The sequence below is a fragment of the Schistocerca nitens genome, unplaced genomic scaffold (assembly GCF_023898315.1).
Source record: "Schistocerca nitens isolate TAMUIC-IGC-003100 unplaced genomic scaffold, iqSchNite1.1 HiC_scaffold_465, whole genome shotgun sequence".
Taxonomy (NCBI): Eukaryota; Metazoa; Arthropoda; class Insecta; order Orthoptera; family Acrididae; genus Schistocerca; species Schistocerca nitens.
Genome location: NW_026045998.1, coordinates 1534833 through 1557002, shown reverse-complemented (window position 1 = coordinate 1557002; position 22170 = coordinate 1534833). Strand labels below are relative to the sequence as shown.

The 22170-nt window shown below is 45.6% G+C and overlaps 1 protein-coding gene across 1 annotated transcript in view; it reads right to left on the bottom strand.

The window, feature by feature from the left end:
• Positions 1-22170, bottom strand: part of LOC126232175 (neuralized-like protein 4) — a 295692-nt gene that overhangs the window by 143324 nt on the left and 130198 nt on the right. Inside the window, exons 14-16 of the mRNA XM_049942472.1 lie at positions 17005-17198; positions 12066-12230; positions 5371-5582 (exon numbers count right to left, since the gene is read on the bottom strand). Of these exons, the coding sequence (XP_049798429.1) occupies positions 5371-5582; positions 12066-12230; positions 17005-17198 (571 nt within the window). The remainder of the gene's footprint in view (positions 1-5370; positions 5583-12065; positions 12231-17004; positions 17199-22170) is intronic.

Sequence of the window (22170 nt, the reverse complement as noted above, 5' to 3'; positions counted from 1 at the left end):
TCAGTTGGGCCCTAGACAACTGGAAAACCAGTGTCCAGTCAGCCGAGTCCCAATTTAAGTCGGTAGTAACTGACGGTGGGGTTCGAGTGTGACGCAGATGCCACAAAGCTACAGACCCGTGTTGTCGACGAGGCAGGAGGCACTGTACGAGCAGGTAGTGGCTCCGTAATGGTGTAGCCCGTGTTTATGTGGAATGGAACCGATTGTTGACCGGCAACGGTTACGTATGGCTAATCGGAGACCATTTGCCGCCATTTGTGGACTTCACATTCCCAAAGAACAGCGGAATTTTCACAGACGACAGTGCACCACGTCACCAGACCGCAACCGTTCGCAACTGGATCGAAGAACATCTCGAGCAATTCGAGCGAACGATCTGGCCACCTGTCGAACATTTACGGGACACGACTGAGAGACCAGTTCGTGCACAAAATCTTGCACCGGCAATACTTCCGCAGTTGTGGACGGTTACAGAGGTGACACGGCTCAAAATTCCTTGAAGGGATTTCCGACAGCTCACCGAGTCCGCGTCATTAGAGTTGCCGCATTATGCCGTGCAAAAACAGGTCCTACGCAATATTAGGTGTTCATCAATTTTTGTAACTTCAGTTATTGTTGTTGTTGTTGTTGTTGTTGTTGTTGTGGTCCTCAGTCCTGAGACTGGTTTGATGCAGCTCTCCATGCTACTCTAGCCTGTGCAAGCTTCTTCATCTCCCAGTACCTACTGCAACCTACATCCTTCTGAATCTGCTTAGTGTATTCATCTCTTGGTCTCCCTCTACGATTTTTACCCTCCACGCTGCCCTCCAATGCTAAATTTGTGATCCCTTGATGCCTCAGAACATGTCCTACCAACCGATCCCTTCTTCTAGTCAAGTTGTGCCACAAACTTCTCTTCTCCCCAATCCTATTCTATACCTCTTCATTAGTTATGTGATCTACCCATCTAATCTTCAGCATTCTTCTGTAGCACCACATTTCGAAAGCTTCTATTCTCTCCTTGTCTAAGCTATTTATCGTCCACGTTTCACTTCAGTACATGGCTACACTCCATACAAATACTTTCAGAAATGACTTCCTGACACTTAAATCAGTACTCGATGTTAACAAATTTCTCTTCTTCAGAAACGCTTTCGTTGCCATTGCCAGTCTACATTTTATATCCTCTCTACTTCGCCCACCCTGAGTTATTTTGCTCCCCAAATAGCAAAACAACTTTACTACTTTAAGTGTCTCATTTCCTAATGTAATTCCCTCAGCATCACCCGACTTAATTAGACTACATTCCATGATCCTCGTTTTGCTTTTGTTGATGTTCATCTTATATCCTCCATTCAAGACACTACCCATTCCGTTCAACTGCTCTTCCAAGTCCTTTGCTGTCTCTGACAGAATTACAATGTCATTGGCAAACCTCAACGTTTTTATTTCTTCTCCATGGATTTTAATACCTACTCCGTTTTTTTCTTTTGTTTCCTTTACTGCTTGCTCAATGTACAGATTGAATAACATCGGGGAGAGACTACAACCCTGTCTCATTCCCTTTCCAACCACTGCTTCCCTTTCATGCCCCTCGACTCTTATAACTGCCATCTGGTTTCTGTACAAATTGTAAATAGCCTTTCGCTCGCTATATTTTACCCCTGCCACCTTTAGAATTTGAAAGAGAGTATTCCAGTTAACATTGTCAAAAGCTTTCTCTAAGTCTACAAATGCTGGAAACGTAGGTTTGCTTTTCCTTAATCTAGCTTCTGAGATAAGTTGTAGGGTCAGCATTGCCTCACGTGTTCCAACATTTCTTCGGAATCCAAACTGATCTTCGCCGAGGTCGGCTTCTACCAGTTTTTCCATTCGTCTGTAAAGAATTTGCGTTAGTATATTGCAGCTGTGACTTATTAAAGTGATAGTTCGGTAATTTTCACATCTGTCAACACCTGCTTTCTTTGGGATTGGGATTATTATATTCTTCTTAAAGTCTGAGGGTATTTCGCCTGTTTCATACATCTTGCTCACCAGATGGTAGAGTTTTGTCAGGACTGGCTCTCCCAAGGCCGTCAGTAGTTCTAATGGAATGTTGACTACTCCCGGGGCCTTGTTTCGACTCAGGTCTTTCAGTGCTCTCTCAAACTCTTCACGCAGTATCTTATCTCCCATTTCATCTTCATCTACATCCTCTTCCATTTCCATAATACTGTCCTCAAGAACATCACCCCTGTATAGACCCTCTATATACTCCTTCCACCTTTCTGCTTTCCCTTCTTTGCTTAGAACTGGGTTTCCATCGGAGCTCTTAATGTTCATGCAAGGGGTTCTCTTATCTCCAAAGGTCTCTCTAATTTTCCTGTAGGCAGTATCTATCTTACCCCTCGTGAGATAAGCCTCTACTTCCTTACATTTGTCCTCTAGCCATCCCTGCTTAGCCATTGTGCACTTCTTATCGATCTCATCTCAGTAAGTTGGCTATTTATCTATATCAAACTGAAGTTCGAGAACTTGAAAAAGCAAGATTTCAGACGACATCAAAGTGCTACAGAAGTGATTGAACTTCAAGATTTGGCATGGACTGCATATCTGCAACCACCACCAACATTTCGGCCAGTTTTTGACAGAGGACACCTGTACAGGTAGGTCGGGTAGCCCACGAGCCGGACAACAGGCCGGAACATTCCCCACAATAACCGCCACAATCCGCATCACTTACGAGTGCCGGCCTTATCGCCTGTGCAGTGAAGGTTTCGTCACACGAGCCACCACAGTACTGCAGTTTCTACTGTCCGTCCTTTCCGCAGACCGGGCTACCGTCGAGAGGAGTGCTACCGTCGACCTTCGAGACACCAGAGTGTGGGCCGAGGAAACTCTCCGCAGTACGGCAGTAGCGAACTGTCGGAACCGTTTCGGCCTCGACGTGTCTGCAGGAATTACGGGTGACCACCTCGCGAGACCGGTCGTCGTCCCAAAATGCCACGCAGGTGAGGCGTATCTGCACTTCCTGTGGAAGGCTACACCTCCGCAGCTGGAAAACATTCCTCCGGTGAGGCAGAAAATTATTTGCGCGGAGTGTTGCCGTGCACGGAAGGGAAATGTGGATGTTAAATAGTTTATACGAGAAGAGAACGGAAGGCTACGAAATGAGGTGCTACAGGGGTAATGCTGGAGATTAGATGGCTAGGTCACGTAACTGATGAGGAGGTACTGAATAGAATTGGGGAGAAGAGGAATTTGTGGCACAACTGGCCGGAAGGAGGGATCGGTCGATACGACACGTCGAGGGATCACTAGTTTCGTACTCGAGAAAAGGGTGGTGGATAAAAGTTGTAGGGGGAGACAGAGAGATGAATACAGTGAGCAGATTCAGAGTGGTGAAGGCTGCAGTAGTCATTCGGACGTAAAGAGTCTTGCACAGGATAGAGTAGCACGAAGAACTGCATCGAGCCAGTCGCCAGACTGAAGCCAACAACAACAACAACAACAACAACAACACAATAAAACTTAACTATTTAAGAATCTTAAGAACAAATCAGTATTTCACTGCATACCTAGGGCCTTCTATCAGAGCACACATGTATTTGACATCGAATTCACAAGCTTTCGTAATAGGTCAAGAGCAAGTTTTAACCATTTGTCCCATAAGGCAGCAGCAAATTGATCCACGTTCGAGTAGCCTGTATGACTAACACGTTGATCCAACGCGTCTCTGAGGTGTTCAAACAGGATTTAGATCCAGGTCTGTCTCGGCAATTTTCTTATCTCAAATGTCACTACAGGATACGATGCAGTTTGCCTTTTATTTGGACTAGATGACCAACCCCACGATGCTGACACCACCGTGCTACATGGTCGGTAGCTGGTCTTTCTAGTTTTTGAATGTGTGTGTGGTTTACGTGATGGTCATCTACCATTCAAATCAGTTGTCTCTAGGTGGCATTTCACAGTAGACACACACACGTTCAGTTCACAACGCTGCTCCACATCATCCCGGATGCCGCCCGTTGACGCTGCGGGTACGTGACGCGGTAACGAAAGTAGGTATGCGGAGAAGACACAGTCGGCAGATCACCCTAGTGAAGACGTGGGCTGCAAATTGGGAAATACATTGAGATAAGTGACTGGCCAAGGGCACAGCCTGAAAACAAGTATCTTGGAAATGGTGAAGCTGGTTGTATTTTCACGTGCTACTGTCGAGAGCATCTGTAGAAAGAGGTAGGACAGTGAAACCGGTGCTAAACGGTCGGACACCCACAGTTCTTCACAGAACATTTGGAGGCTGCCGAAAGAATACAATGCCGGTGCGTGCACAAGTGTTTAGGAGCAAACCGTTCGTCGTACATTGTCGAATGTGGAGCTCCGCAGTAGATCACCCCTACACGTTCACATGTCGACCTGACAACATTGTCAATTATACTACTGCAGTGGCCACAGGACGGTCAGGATTTGACTGACGACGAATGGAAAGTTGTCGGCTCTCCACAGGAATCGCATTTTTGCTACAGTAGGACGACGGTCGTCTCCACAAATGCCGTCATCGAGGTGAACGGACACAGGCTGGTGGGAGCAATGTTATGCTACGGGACACATTCCCCCGCACTCGCACGGGACCTCTGGAAGTGACCGAAGACGTGCCGACAGCTGCAAACCACCCGCATCCGCTCACGCTCGACATCTTCCCACCGTATAATAGTCCGCGTCTCCGAGCCGGAACCGTGCTACAGTGGTTTCACGAGCATTATGGTGAACTCACGTAGAGGTCTCGGCGACCAAATTTACCTAACATAAATTCTACAGAACGCATCAGGGTCGCTGTCGGGCACCTTCACTGCGTACGCAAATTGGCGGCCCGTTATTTACTCCAATTACGTGGCCCGTGTGTAGACATCTAATGCCACATACCTCCACAAACCTGCTAAGCAACTGTCGTATCTCCGATATGCCAAATCACTGACCGATTTCGTTCCACGGATGGCCGAACAAGCTATTAACCAGATGTCGTAACGTTTTGTACGACCTCACTCGTTTGCTCGATACGTAACCCCGGAAGTCCGAAGCTCTAGCCGAAGTGACACAGTTGTACGCATCGCTCTGTTGTGACCGGAAACAAACAGCACTGACGACAATAAGACAACAACAAAACAGTTCTGAGCAGTACTGGAACTACTACAAGCCAGCACACATAAAGAGGAAAAAATATAAGGGAACAATATAATACCTACATGACCTTTTGTGCTCCTCATCTTCTTTCCTGCACATTTAGTAAAATAATTCTGTACAATTTGAGGAAAAACAAACATTTCTTCTATCAGATATTGTTCAAACAATAAAAAAATTTCAAATAGTCCCGACAGAAGACAGAGTGACGGGAGCGAGTGGCGTTACCTGGTGGGGGCGGTCGGGCAGCGCGAGCCTCCCGGGAGCGGCTCCCGCCGCGGGCCCCGCCGGCCGCTCGGGCTGCACGATGGACACCTGCGCGCACTGGCCGTACAGGTCGATGACGGCGTACACGCCCGGGGGCACGCCGCCGCACGCCGCCCCGCGGTCCACCCCGTCCAGGTAGAAGTGCAGCGTGCCGTCCGAGTGCCGCGCCATACCTGCGGATCAGTGGCGGGGGCGGGTGAGTCGCAGTGGAGAACTCGTTTACGGCCACATTTGGGCTAATTCTTTGATAGGGAGGAACTCTGGAAACATTTACACGAGTACACTTATGGTCGTACTGCGGATCTACATTCGTAGCGCAGGGCGGTCATAACTGAAGTTTTGCTACTCGAGCTAGTGTACAGTGAAACCTCTCTATAACGTTTTCCTCTGTTACGTCCATTTCTTTCGGTCCCGACTGAAAGCCCATATAAACAATGTTGAATTTTCCTCTTTACTGTGTTTCCTCTATATTACAATTTCCTCCATGTAACACGTGTATTTTTTGAACCCTGGTCAATTATTTACCTCTTTATAACATTTAAGTGACTGGATGTAGACGCATCGTTTTCCATTGTGTGGATTCACAGTTTGCACCGGCTCGGAAAGCCCGCGCTCAGTGTGTTTCGTATGTCAGTGGCAGGACCCGGTCGTGTGACATGTGATGCACATTCTGCTTGTATTCATAGCGTGATGTGTGAGCTGAGCAGCAAACGGTTAATGTGTCTAGTGAGAGTGTGTCTTCAATATAACTTTATTTATTTATTTATTTATTTATTTATTTTTATTTATTTATTTATTTTTTTTAAAAAAAGCTTTCATCAGTGGACATGAGTGAAAAGCGGAACATTTCTCTCTAAGAGAAGGTTTCTGTTATTAAAAAAGTGGAGGCATCTCCTGGTGTGAGTCGTGTGGAGCTAGCGAAACAATTTGAACTGGCTCCCTCAACACTATTATGAAAAACAGATCGTCAATAATTGAAGGGTTTGAGAATTGTGGCAATTTGAAACGTACGCGTTTGGAACTGTCGACAGGTAACGAATTTAATTATGTACTCGTGGAGGGAAGTCAGTGCTGAAACTATTAAAAACTGTTTCAGAAAAGCGGGATTCTGTGAGAATGAGATGGCAGCTCATGTTGCAAGTGATTTGCAAGAGTTTCAGGAATTAATAGGCAGTGATTCTGTCACTTTTGAGGACTTTGTGGCTGTGGATGAGAACGTGGCAACCACAGGAGTACAAAGTATTGAGGAGCTGACTGCAGAGAGAAGCTTGGAGAATAATAGTGGAAGTGAAAGTGACAGTGACAAGGAAGATGACCCTGTGCCCTCATATACTAAGGCAGCTGAAGCCTTTGAAACATTCAACAGATATATGATTGCCCATAGACTCGAGGACAGAACAGTAGTTCAACTTGCTCATTTGCAGCAAGAAATGATTGCCATAGACTCTACGAGAAATAGAAAACAAATATGCTTGCCTGAATATTGAAAAAAAACATAGGTATGTGATTTTCAGATTGCATAGGTTCCTAGAGTTTTGTGCAAGTTTAAGTTCTGTTTCGTAATTTAATTATGAAAGTAATTTTTTTTGTAACTAATTCTTTTATAATCTGTACCATTTATTGCGTTTATGCTATAATTGGGTCAACTGAAGAATGGGATACCACCTGCCAGCTTTGGACAATGATGTCATATCTTAAGAATCTGTTATAGCTTTTTACAGTACAAACTGATCCATTTACTTTCACCCATCCACCTACCGGGCCCCATGTTTTAATTTCAAAAAACTAATCATTTGCAATGAATACCATATTACAGTGTTGTGAAAATTTAAAATGTAATCTACAGCACCATTTGTCAAAGCTGATTAGTGGTATCCCGATCTTCAGTAATGCCCTATAATTATTATTTGGAAGCCTTCCTCCTTATAGTGTTTTCCTCTATACAGTGTTCAGAATTTGTGGTCCCTTGAAAAACGTTATATAGAGGTTTCACTGTATACGGGAAACTATTTACCGCACGAGTAGCCAACTTTACAGGAAAGGCGTTCAGACTGTGTGCTGCAGTATATGTGTTGTTGGTAGTGTTAGTGTTGTAGTGTTACGTGTCATTTAGGTAAATGACATTTTCCACTACGTATTTATAATAAGGAAAGAGGATCGTGACAAAATAGTACAGTAGTATTAGCTAGGGAATGTGTTTCAAAGCACACATTGTATGAGGTCATTTCATTTCACATTTGTGCAGAGTTGTAATGAGAGAGACGTGCAGTTCGAGTAACCGTCACGACAGAATGACGAGTAAACGTCGTCACCTGTCACGCGAGGGGCCTTTTACGTTTCGACACCGCGGCTCGGCAGTGTCTCGACTGTCGAGGAGCGGACGCCCTCTCCGAAAATGAACTCGGCAACGAACAAAAGGGGCTCTAAAACGAAACGTCACTTACTTCCTGTAAAGCCTCAGACGCAGACGTTTCATTCGATTTATATTTTATCTGTTCCGAGTTACGAGGTAATCGAGATCTGCACATCCGTCGAAATAAATACGAGATAGTTGATGACGAAATGTTGATGTCATTTCATAATTAGAGTAGATATCACTTTCCCTTCTACCAATAACAGTTGCAAAGCAGAAGACTTCAAAACTTTCCAGGATTACACACAGTTCTATGCGGATACTGCTTTGCAGGATCTTCCCATAAATAAGAATGATAGTGGCAACCGAGTTACACGAAAGGTTAATAACACACAATACGTCAGCATCAAAAGTGAGCGTCCAGTCTCAGCTCCAAACACTTAAGAAGAGGGGTCAAAAATACTCCAGTAATACTCCACCGAAATGCACGTACGAGTGTGCAGTACAATTGCAGACAGTCAACACGGGTCTGGAGAAGGTGAGCAGATATTTTATCGAACAAAACAACAATAATGTGAGGTATTATAGGAATACGGAGAGGTCCTCTTTCCACTCCAGTGTCGAAGAACACATTTCGGAAGTCGGTATTTACTGGCAATTTGGGAACTGCTCCCGGGAAAGGCCAACGGCCAACTGCACCAAAAATTGTTGAAAAAGTTAGTGTCGTCGTAGCCGAGAACACAGGACACGGTGCGCGGCCCTCGTGCACCGCACATGCTGCGTCACAGAAGCCGAGTGATCCACAGCCCACTAATTCAGGAACGGTGCCTCTGGTGCAGTTCCAGGCTGTCAGGGATGCAGACATCACATTAGTAATCTGGAAAGTAAACACGGTGCACATTAACAAATGGTACCTTCTCGACTCGGAACCAAACCGAGTTTCTTTTGACAGTTTATTCGTAAATTCTCCTCCGCACGCCCTTACAAATGTTCCCACAAAACTCACTGTCCTACGATCACTCGTTTTTCACGGGCTCGCTCTCGAGTAATGGAAGTTTGATTCTGATCACCCTGTATTTGTAGATTTTGAGAAAACTTTGGAGTACATTTATTGGACCGCTGTCTTTGAATTCTGTAGGTAGAAGGAGTAAACCACACATTCCAAATGTTACCTACAACTCTTGCAGTTATTAGATTGCAGTTATTAAGAACCGAGGTTCGAGAAAGGCGAGCAGTAGTCGAGAAGAGAGTGAGCCGAGATTGTAGAGTATCCCCGATTACGACCGATACGTTCCCTGGCGAGCACTAAAGGAAACTGAGAAGAAATTTAGAACGGGAATTAAGAAATAAAAACTTCGAGGTTTGCCGACGACATCATAAATATGTCAGCGACAGCAGAGGAGTCCGAAGAGCACTCGGTCTGACACAGCAGTCTGTAACGGTTCAGTCACGGGTGTACGTCCGACGGTGCGCTCACCTCGACGGGGGGCCGGCCACAGGTACACCGTGCCGGAGAGCTGCTGCCGACGAGTGGACACCCTGGGGTTCTCGCAGCTGGGTACGTAAGCCCGTAATGCAGCCGATCGCCGTACACTGAAAGTGTTTCGGTGCTCCCGTCAAACTTCGAGGGTAACGGAAATGACACGAGCACCGCCGGTGTCCTCGTTCGGAGTGGAAGCCGACTGTAGTTTGCATTTGCACTCGTATCGTACAAAATGTAATTAGTACGACAAATGCCGATGCGTCAGTCCGAAGAGTGAAGCGGCACGATTTGGCCGACGTACGGAAATCGTTCGGACCCTAGGTGTATTTAGAGACACGGCGCCCAGTAGTTACGTATATAATCTCCACTCAGTAAACGATTCGTAATTTTTGTACTGTAATTTATACGTTAATTAATTCGGCAGTAAAACACATTTTAATTTTAAAAAATTTGAAATTGATACAAAAAACTATCGCGATATAATTACATGTATGTCACGGCACTGGCAGAGGTCGTACAAGGGCTCCCCACAAAGTCATGTATCGCCTTTTTTTTTGCTTTTTTTTTTCCCCCCCCCCCCCTTCCTCGGCTGAAAACAATGCTACAAATGTGAAACGTTACATACGTATTATTTGATGTCTTCCGAGTGAGCACGCCAAGTTTCCGTCACTTCCGACAGATAACGCAGCTGTGGGACAGTTTCACAATGGCACCTATAGGCCGTGTACATTACGAGCGACGTGCCGCCACTGAATTTCTCACTGCAGAGAAAGAAACTGTGAGTAATATTCGCAAACACTCGTGCGAAGTCTCCGGAACATCAGCTGCCGACAGAAGTACAGTCAGTCGCCGGGCACGGAGGGTGAAGTCGTCGGAAGGCGGTTCGTTTGAGCCGGAACTCCGCAGTTTGCGGTGGGCGGGGAGACCGTCCGCGGCCGCCACACCTGACGTGTCTGACCCGGCAACATCAGACTTCCACGGGTTTGGGCAATTAAAGGAAGACATTTTGTTGACGATGGGGCGATTCACACAGCGAAGCACTGGCTCCGCCGCCAGGACGAGAATCGGTACCGACAGGGCAAACGACTCATCGTTTCACACTTTCGGAAGGTCACAGAACGGGTTGGAGATTATGTGGAAAAATAGGGTGTGTAGATAAAACACCATTCTTTCGTGTGTGTAATTCTTATTATGTTTAATAAATAACTGTTGAAGGGCGGACACACACACACACACACACACACACACACACACACACACACACACACACACACACAGAGAGAGACACACACACACACAGTGCATTACTTTCTGGGCAACCCTCGTTTCACATGTTTTACAAGTTTTAGTTCTTAAGATCTGTATTTTTTGTGTGTTTCTTTCATTTGTTGTTCTGCATGTTTGGTATGTTTCTTTCATTTGTTGTTAGTTTAGCATAGTTTCGCCTTCCTTTTTTGAACAATTAATAACATGTAAATTCTGATTAGTGCAACGTAATGTATGGTAAGAACTTGTGTCGACCTGAGAAAGATAAAAATTTTTCCGGGTGAACAGCATTGCCGGGCACTTTGACTTTACAGCACGTCACAGTTTCTACAAACTGTCCTAGTTGTCCTGCGGTTCCACGCTCGAGGAATTCTACAAGCAGAGGGACCGCGCAGTCGAATGAGAACACCACTGTGCCTTACCGGGAAGTGTGCGAACACCTTCAGATTTCTTCGGCGGGGGGTACGTGGGACGTTTACGCTGTCGGCTCTGCCACGTGCCCCCGGCCCGTCCACGTGCTGTCGGACAGGATCGTCACGTCACACGGTGAGACCCGCCCTCACATTGGCAAGTGGACGAAGGCTACACTTCGGCGACTCGGTTGGGAAACACTGCAATACGTTCTGTACAGACAGGATCTTTCACCGTGCGATTTTCACACCGTTGGCGACCTGAAGAAAGACACGTGCACATACCCGTTTCAGTCGGACGAGGAAGTGCAAAAGTGAGTGTAGTTGTGGATCCGTCAGCAACCGGCCGTATTCTACGGAACAGGATCAGATTGTCTCGTCTCGCAGTGGGATAAACGTCTTAACACGTGTGGTGATTACTTTCAAATCGGGCCATTGTAGGGTCCCATTGCAGCGGGTATTCAGTTTTAATCCGACTGCACCTCATATTTAGAAAATAATATTTATTTGTACGGGTTTAAATTTATTTCCAAATATTCATGTAATTCTGTTCTTTTTTTTTCATGTAATTTTACAAGATCGTGGCGACACTGCACCGTTTTAGCTGACTGACAGTCAACAGCCACAAAATAATGCAATTTGTGAAATAGAGAGCCTTTACTACAATAACTAGAAAATAACAAGTCAAACCCTTTGAAACAGACTGTAACTGATGTTATGAGAAGGTTTACTAGTCACTAAGAGTTGGCTCATCATAGATGTGGTACATACTACACTGTGTATGATCAAAGGAATTTAATTGTGTCTCTTTTTTCAGAAATTAAACATCAACCTCAGAAAACTTAAAAAGGAGGAGAAGAGGAAGAAAAAAGAGAAGGAGAAGAAAAAGGAGAAGGAGAAGAAATAGGAGAAGGAGAAGAAAAAGGAGAAGGAGAAGAAAAAGGAGAAGGAGAAGAAAAAGGAGAAGGAGAAGAAATAAATAAATAAAGGAAGAAAGAAATAAGGATGCAACTTCAGTGTTTTTATTTCAAGAAAATTCATTCATCCCTATACCAGAAATTATGAGAATGTCACTGAAGTGCAAATACAAAATATGCTGAACGAAAAGATTGCCGACAGACACCACTGAGAGGACAATACTGACCCACTCTGTTGCCGACGACCACCTCGTCCAGGTCGCAGGGGTAGTCCTTGCGCAGCACGACGCCGTCCACCATGACGTTGCTGCCGGACAGCATCCACGTCCCGTGCTCCAGGTCCGTCATCGTGCACGGTAGCTCCAGCTCGTCCGGCCGTACGGACGTTACCCCTGCAAACCGAACGTTCTCCGCTAACGGCAACTCGCGCGCGTAACCCTCTGGAAGGCGTGCCGCTTTCGTAACACGAGCGGGCGTGTGGCGTACTTAGTAACGTGTCTAAATAATAGCCTTCTTTACGTTACCAAAATAAATGTGGATGAGCAAAATCACAGTTTAATTTCGGTTTAATTAAACAACAATAAAATAAATTTTGTAATATGAGCTAACATGAAATGAATCGCTCTGCTGCCACGTACGAGAGTTATCTCACAGTAATGAGCCGCTTTATGCATTAAACAGCGCAGTTGCGTCAGACCCCGGCTGACGGTTATTTGATTACTAATCGTCTCTAACAGAACTGCCTCACTGCGAGACTGTGTTGTCAGCCGGTAATCTGCGTATTTTTCTTGCACGGATAATAAATTTTTTCTCACTCATCTTGCAGTTTTCTTTTACGATACTGCTGCTCAATCGGACGTACGACAATGTAATTTATCACTGTGTCAGTTGAAGCAATACCGGAGGAATCTGTGTCGACTCGCATTTCTGAAACAACACCGGAGCGGTCCAAAACTATTTCGTTTGCGGTTGGCGCACTTTATACACGGGCCTACCTGCTCGAGGGTGAGTGCCCGAGACTGCTCAGATAAAAGAGGCGTAAGGCAGGGATCTAATCCAGGGTTGCCGTAAGTTTCCACGGGAAATTCTCATATTTTTCTGATTTCCAGACAAGTTATATGATTTTTCCCTGACAGATTTTGAGATCACAAGGGAATGTAAATCCCTATGTTGGCCAAAACGTAAGGACTTCCATATTTCTAAATATGTGAGTAAAAATCTTCAGTACTAACATCAACAGCCTTCCAGAAATCCAGAAATATGGAATCGATCTGAAATCCCTTGTTAATAGCACTCGACACTTCAAGTGAATAAAGAGCTAGTTGTGTTTCACAGGAACGACATTTTCTAAACTCCTGTTGACTGTGTGTCAATAGACCATTTTCTTCGAGGTAAGTCATAATGTTCGAACACAATATATGTTATAAAATCCTACTGCATATCAACATTAATGATACGTGCCTGTAATTTAGTGGATTATTGCTACTACCTTTCTCGAATATTGGTGTGACCTGTGCAACTTCCCAGTCTTTCGGTACAGATCTGCCGTCAAGAAAACGGTTGTATACGATTGTTAAGTATGGAGCTAATGCATCAGCATACTCCGAAAGGAACCTAATTGGTGTACAATCTGTACCAGAAGACTTGCTTTTATTAAGTGATTCGAGTTGCTTCACTACTCCGAGGATATTTACTTCTATGTTACCCATGTTGACAGATGTTCTCGATTCGAATTCTGGGATATTTACTTTGTCTTCTTTTGTGAAGGCATTTCGGAAGGTTGTGTTTGGTAACTCTGCTTTGGCAGCACTGTCTTCGATAGTATCTCCATTGTTATTGAGCAGAGAAGGCATTGATTGTTTCTTGCCGCTAACATACTTCACAAATGATGAGAATCTCTCTGGATTTTCTGCCAGGTTTCGAGACGAAGTCTCATTGTGGAAACTGTTATAAGAAACTCGCATTAAAGTCCGCGCTAAATTTCGAGCTTCTGTAAAGGATCGCCAATCTTGGGGGATTTTGCGTCTGTTTGAATTCGGCATGTTTGCTTCTACAACAGTGTTCTACCCCGTTTTGAATACCGAGGAGGATCAGCTCCATTGTTAATTTATTTGGTATAAATCTTTCAATTTCTACCGATACTATTTCTTTGAATTCAAGCCACATCTGGTCTACACTTATATTATTAATTTGGAATGAGTGGAGATTGTCTCTCAGGTAGGTGTCAAGTGAATTTTTATCTGCTTTTTTGAATAGGTATACTTTCCACTTTTTTTCCGAGGACTTTGGGATTACAATATTCATTCTCGCTACGACAACCCTGTGTTCACCAATCCCTGTATCGGTTTTGATCCTCGTTATCAACTCAGGATTATTTGTTGCTAAGAGGTGAAGTGTGTTTTCACAACCGTTTACTATTCGCGTGGGCTCATGAACTAACTGCTCTAAACAATTTTCAGGGAATGTGTTTAGCACAATTTCGGATGATATTTTATGCGTACCTCCAGAATTAAACACACATTTTCGCCAACATATCGAGGGTAAATTAAAGTCACCACCAACTATTATCGTACGAGTCTGGTACGTGTTTGAAATCGAAATCAAGTTTTCTTTGAACCTTTCAGCAACTGTATCATCTGGATTGGGAGGTCGGTAAAAGGATCCAATTATTATTTTATTCCGGTCGCCAACAATGACCTCTGCACATACTAACTCACAGGAAGTATCTACTTCAACTTTGTAACAAGTTAAACTACTTCTAATAGCAACAAACATGCCACCGCCGACCGTGTTTGGCCTATCCTTTCAAAACACCGTCAGGTTCTTCGCAAAAATTTCGGCTGAGCTTATATCCGGCTTCATCCAGCATTCATTGCCTATAATGATTTGAGCATCAGTGCTTTCTATTAGCACTCGGAGCTCTGGTACTTTCCCGACACAGTTACGACAATTTACAACTGTAATACCAATGGTTCCTGTATCTACGTTTTTCCTGTGTTCAACCTGCACCCTTTGTGACTGAAGCCGTTCTCGTGTTTTCCCGAGACCCTCTAACCTAAAAAACAGCCCAGTCCACACCACACAGGCCCCTGCTACCCACGTAGCCGCCTCCCGCGTATAGTGGTCACCTGACCTATTCGGCGGAACGCAAAACCCAACCACCCTCTGACGCAAGTCGAGGAATCTGCAGCCTACACGGTCGCAGAACCGTCCGAGCCTCCGATTCGGACTTTCCACTTGGCTCTGTACCAGAGGCCCGCAATCGGTCCTGTCGACTGTGCTGCAGACGGTGAGCTCTGCTTTCATCTTGCAAGTAAGCCTGGCAGCCTTTACCATTTCTGTTAGCCGCTCGAAACCAGGGAGAGTGTCTTCTGATCCAAAGTGACACGCATCATTGGTACCGACGTGAGCAACCACCTGCAGTTGGCTGCACCCTGTGCTCTTCACGGCATCCGGGAAGACCCTTCCCACATCTGGAATGACTCCAACCAGTATGCACACGGAGTGCACATCGGTTATCTTACGCTTCCTGTCACCCGAGTCCCCACAACGCGCCTGATGTTGGCTCTCCCAACTACCAGTAATCCCACCCTCTGCGATTGTCCGGATCTTGCAGGGCGAGAGGTTTCCTCTGAAACAGGACAGGCGACAGCATCTGGCTCGGTGACACTGCCAGCGTCGGCCAGCACCCGGAACGTGTTTGTCAGACAAATCGGGGAGGCCTTACGGGCAGCGCAACTCTACAGTAGACCCTGACGAAAACGCAGGAACTGCGTCTAATAATACACAGATATTCAAAAACCTAACTACCGAAGCATTCGGGTGAAACTAAATAGTGCGCCGCCGATTAGGAACTCTTCATATGTCACAAAATCTGATTACTTTCCGAAACAAACGAAAACGTGAGAACTGCGGCAGTTAGATATTAAATTTACACGCAGAAACTCGAGAAACTGAACTATTAAAGCACACGGATGATATAATAAAATTCACTCCCGGTTAGGAACTCGTAAATGTCACAAAAGCGGTTGCTTCCCTGCTGCCGCATCTGTCTCGACAGCTTCTACTCCCCGCCTCCCGTCGGCAGCTGCCGGGCTAGTGGCGAGAAGTGGTGGCAGTGACTGCAAGCTTAGGGGAGTGGTAGGAAGGGGAGGAGCAGGGAAGTGGCGCACGTACTAAAGCTGTGCCCAGCCAGCAACAATGCGTGACATCTCAATAAAGAAACCATTTCATCTACCGAAACAAAAATGAGACTTTTACAGTGTTTTTCTTTTTCTTTTTTTTCCCCTTTTTTTTAATTCCCTGACATTTCCCCAACACATTTTAAATTCCCCGATATTCCCTCTCATTTTCCAAACTTGTGGCAACCCTATAATCTCACCCCCACCCCTCCCTCCCCCCTACTGTTATACTAGCTCATCAAAAAAGGGAGACACACGTGGACAACTGACGTTATTGTAAGCCCATTAGCTTGCTTACTCACCGCCACCTGTCACGACAAACGTGCCGGTACGTGCCTCGGCTGTACACTCCGACAATACGAATGTAAATGGCGCCGTCTGACAAGCGAGGCGTGCCAGTTCAATGTTTGCACGACATTCAGTTACCTTTGGCGATTCGGACCTCAGTTTCCGAATAACAGTCGTATATCGAGATGTGATTTTTGCCACGATACAGTGGACAATGTGGTGAATTTTCTGATGTATGGAAGTCATTTTTAACATTTATTCCTGTCAAATTATTACAAATACTTTTTTTAATGGAGCTATCTACTTTTACTGTGACATTTGTAAAAAGAAGCCATAAAAGATAACTCGGATGACACAACACCTGTGGAACTCTGTCAAATAGTAAGACGGTAAAGCACCGCAAAACCCTGGCCCGCCGTCAAGTCCCACAACCGTCAGACCTACCTACCGAACGTACGAAAATGCTTAATTTGGGGACGGTCCGTGTAACTACCACAGTGGAAAGTCCGGAGTTCGTACGCCTGCCGAAGGTCAGAAAATTCACCGAAGAGCCCGCTATAACTAGGCAAAAGCTTCTTTTCGACAGATTCACTAGTTCCGTGCACATTTTGAGCGATCCACACAAGTGCAATTTCCACCTGACAGCAAACGTCACAGCGCAGCTCCCACTTCCAGAGACTATGGAGTACGGACTCACCGGCTTCTATGGATCCGAGCCAGCAGTCCACAGTCTTCTCCACGACCACCTCGAAGATCTCGTCGTCCCTCAGCGGGCGGTTGCTCACCAAGATGGCGTCGTTGAACTCCCCGAACGCGCGGGGCCGCGACGCCGTCGTGCCGCCGTTGGAGAGCCGCGCCTTCTTGCCGTGAGAGTGCCGGAAGCGCAGGTCACTGCGGGTAGAACCGAGAGACCGTGAGTGACGGACCTCACACTGTCGGGACTCGAATCCTCGGCAGCTGCAACTGTACCGGTGGTGAAGATTCTGACGGTTATAAAACTGAACACACACCGGTGAAACAAAATATTGTTAGCGCCAGCTCGGTAGCAAACGGGTCCACCTTTCACACACAAAACGGCGGCGATACCGCGTAGCACGGATTCGACGAATCCTCCTCAAGTTTACAGAGGTCCGCGTCGTAGGATACCGACACACAGGTCACGCAATTCCCCGATTATTACGGGATGACGGTCTGCGGGCGTGGACCTTGTGCCCCGTTCCTTCCCAGACGTTTCCTGTCGGGTTCAGATTTGGCCAATTTGGTGACCGAGACACAGACGTGACGGGGCTCGGCACCTTCACCTCGTGCCCGGAGCAGTCGGACAAGAGCAGACAGCTCTGTACAGACGGCGAATCACAGCTTCCGTAACAGACGTGCACCGCAATCCGGCAGCAGCTCCTAACAGTGACGGCTGTAGCCAAACAGTGTTGCTACGTACAGATTATGAAATTTTAAGTAGTCAAAATAATGAAATGAAACTTGTTTTTCTACAGCTATTATGACTTCTATTGACTATTACTGACGTAACTGTTTACTTATTACTGTCAGTGCACAGTTTATCTACATCTACACACAAAGGCTCGCGTGTATAAGTACCAACAGAAATTTTGCTGCGACCACGCAGTGCCACTCCCACTCGCGGTTGTGGTGGGAGTCGGCCCTCGGGCTCGTTCTGTTAGTAAGGGAGCTCGGTTGCAGTGTACGGCTGTCGGTGAATGTGGTGGGCAAAATCCACAAAATATGGACCACTAATTACTCTTACGAAAAGCTATACACACTGTGGCTTACGAACCTAACTGTACGTGTGAAAATGTGTTTGTTACTTCACTCGGACTTCAAAAGGGACATGCAATAACCAATAGATCAGTTTTTAATCTCTCAGTAATGTTTCTCTCAATCACGCTTTACAGACAATCGACAGGGATTAAAAAAATATATAAAAAAAAAAAAAATAAAAAAACCCAGATGGACAAAGATAAAAATAGTCTAAAGTAACCAATGAATTATCAAATGGAACACCACAGTTATTTCGGATAAACATTTTGCTTATTCTTCACGAGTATAATACTTTTCGTAATTTAGCGCATTTTCGTCATACACTTCACTAATGCCTAATGAAACAAAGTAAGTTCCATTTCGTTCCAGCTTCATTTAAATAGTATTATGTTAACACAACATTGCTAAATTACCATTGGCCCTATGGTGTTGCCCGAGATTAAATATATCTGTGTGATGTAATTTTTATGCCAGTACGGAGGGTACCTTTTTCTGCAATAACTAAGTGCTCCACATTGCACATTACACTGAGATATCTGCCAACAACAATCACCCACTTCCACCCATCACAGTACGAATGAAACACTTTGGTGACTGTATCACCATTACATTACATTGCGAGTGAAACAATACAAACATTTTCACATGTACAATACAGTTTACAAGTCATACACTGAAGCACATATTCAAATACAGAGATATGTAAACAGGCACAATATGGCACTGCAATCGGCAACACCTATACAGGGTGTTACAAAAATGTACGGCCAAGCTTTCAGGAAACATTCCTCAAACACAAAGAAAGAAAATATATTACGTGGACATGTGTCTTGAAACGCTTACTTTCCATGTTACAGCTAATTTTATTACTTCTCTTCAAATCACATTAATCGTGGAATGGAAACACACAGCAACAGAATGTTCCAGCGTGACTTCAAACACTTTGTTACAGGAAATGTTCAAAATGTCCTCCGTTAGCGAGGATACACGCATCCACCCTCCGTCGCACGGAATCCCCGATGCGCTGATGCAGCCCTGGAGAATGGCGTATTGTATGACAGCCGTCCACAATACGAGCACGAACAGTCTCTACATTTGGTACCGGGGTTGCGTAGACGAGAGCTTTCAAATGCCCCCATAAATGAAAGTCAAGAGGGTTGAGGTCAGGAGAGCGTGGAGGCCATGGAATTGGTCCGCCTCTACCAATCCGTCGGTCACCGAATCTGTTGTCGAGAAGCGTACGAACACTTCGACTGAAATGTGCAGGAGCTCCATCGTGCATGAACCACATGTTGTGTTGTACTTGTAAAGGCACACGTTCTAGCAGCACAGGTAGTGTGTCCCACATGAAATCGTGATAACGTGCTCCATTGAGTGTAGGTGGAAGAATGTGGGGCCCAATCGAGACATGACCAACAATGCCTGCCCAAACGTTTACAGAAAATCTGTGTGGATGACGTGATTGCAAAATTGCGTGCGGATTCTCGTCAGCCCACACATGTCGATTGTGAAAATTTACAATTTGATCACGTCGGAATGAAGCCTCATCCGTAAAGAGAACATTTGCACTGAAATGAGGATTGACACATTGTGGATGAACCATTCGCAGAAGTGTACCCATGGAGGCCAATCAGCTGCCGATAGTGCCTGCACACGCTGTACACGGTACGGAAACAACTTGTTCTCCCGTAGCACTCTCTGTACAGTGACGTGGTCAATGTTACCTTTTACAGCAGCAACTTCTCTGACGCCATTAGGGTTATCGTCAACTGCACGAAAAATTGCCTCGTCCCTTGCAGGTGTCCTCGTCGTTCTAGGTCTTCCCCAGTTGTGAGTCGTAGGCCGGAATGTTCCGTGCTCCCTAAGACGTCGATCGATTGCTTCGAACGCCTTCCTGTCGGGACACCTTCGTTCTGGAAATCTGTCTCGATACAACAGCTATTGCCCCGTGCTAACCCGTACATCAATTGGGCATCTGCGAACTCCGCATTTGTAAACATTACACTGACTGCAAAACCACGTTCGTGATGAACACTAACCTGTTGATGCTACGTACTGATGTACTCGATGCTAGTACTGTAGACCAATGAGTCGCATGTCAACACAAGCACCCAAGTCAACATTACCTTCCTCGAATTGGGCCAACTGGCGGTGAATCGAGGAAGTACAGTACATACTGACGAAACTAAAATGAGCTCTAACAGGGAAAGTAAGCGTTTCCGGACACATGTCCACATAACATCTTTTCTTTATTTGTGTGTGAGGAATGTTTCCTGAAAGTTTGGCTGTACCTTTTCGTAATGCCCTGTATAAGACAAGTGTCTGGTGCAGTCGTTAGATCAGTTACAGCTGCTACAATGGCAGGTTGTCACGGTTTAAGTGAGTTTGAACGTAGTGTTATAATCGGCACACGAGCGATGGAACACAGCAACTTCAATGTAGTGATGAAGAGGGGATTTTCCCGTACGACCATTTCACGAGTGTACCGCGAATACGAGGAAACCGGTAAAACATCAAATCTCCGGCATTGCTGCGGCTGGAAAAAAACCCCGCAAGAATGGGACCAATGACTAACGAAGTGGAACCCTTCCACAGATTGCTGCAGATTTCAATGCCGGGCCATCGACAAGTGTCGGTGTGTGAATCGTTCGACGAAACATCATCGGTACAGGCTTCTGGAGCCGAAGGCTCACTCGTGTACCCTCGATGACCGCACGGACACAAAGCTTTACGCCCCACCTGGCCCACCGACACCGACATTGGACTGTCGATGACTGGAAACACGTTGCCCGGTCGGGCGAGCATCGTTTCGAATGGTATAGAGCGGACGGATGTGTACGGGTACGGAGACAACCTCACGAATCCGCGGACCCTACACGTCAGCAGGGAACTGTTGGTGGCTGCTCTGTGATGGTGTAGGATGTGTACAATTGGAGTGTTACGTGGCCCGCGATACTTCTATCCGTGACTCTGACAGGTGAAACGTACATAAGTATCCTGTCTGATCATCTGCATCCAATCGTGTCCATTGTGCATTCTGACGGACTCTGGCAATTCCAGCGGGACAATGTGACACCCCACACGTCCAGAATTACTACGCCTTGCAACATTCTGTTTAGAAGAGATCTCCATCTCCTCGTACTCTTACCTCTTACGGATTTATGGACAATCCTGGAGTATTCGTGGTGTTAATTCCCTCCAGCACTACTTCAGACATTAGCCGAGTCCACGCCACGTGGTGTTGCGGCACTTCTGCGTGCTTGCGGAGGCCTTACACGATATTAGGCAGGTGTATCAGTCTCTCTGGTTCTTCAGTGCATTTTATTTAGCTGTAGCTAAGAGCATTTACTGCTCCATATTTCGTGCATTTTTGCCCACCACACTCACCCACTGCTACGCATTGCGACCGAGCTACCTTACTAACAAAACAACTGCATTCGTAATACCCTTAATCAGATATGCATCTGTACGCTTCTCATATCTAGAACATTTTCAGGCCGTCTCCCGTGCCACGTATTCTGATCCACGCAACACCATTTTTCTCAGCTAGTTCGAGTACAATAAGCGAATACTGCCACGTCTATTAATGGAGTATGTCAGTACGAGAATCGCTTCTAGACAGCACATCTGAGTCATAAGCCCAGGGAAAATTTATAAGAAAATAATACTTACGATAATTTAGTTGTTTAGAGGAGGAGTTACGATATCTGTGGGTTTTCTAAATTTGTTCATTTAACGAATTGCTCACTAAAGCTATTCGGTTCTGATCGGAGCAGCTGAGGTGTTTCTCAGCCGATCAGATGACAGAACGTCCACACGTATTTTGGGGACTAGAAGAATTACTCCGTGGAGGTCAAATCGCATTCGGAGCTCGGCCACTGTGACAGTAGAACGTACGTAGTAGGTGCTCTGGATACACGTGAGCCGGAAGGTAATCACAGGTGACTCTTAAAGACTAACCAGCAAAAATCTGGTTTTTCTCGACAAACACTAACGAGTGAAATTCTGGTTTTTCTCGACAAACACTAACGAGTGAAATTCTGGTTTTTCTGTGTAAATTCTAACTTCTGAAGTAACTCAAATCTGC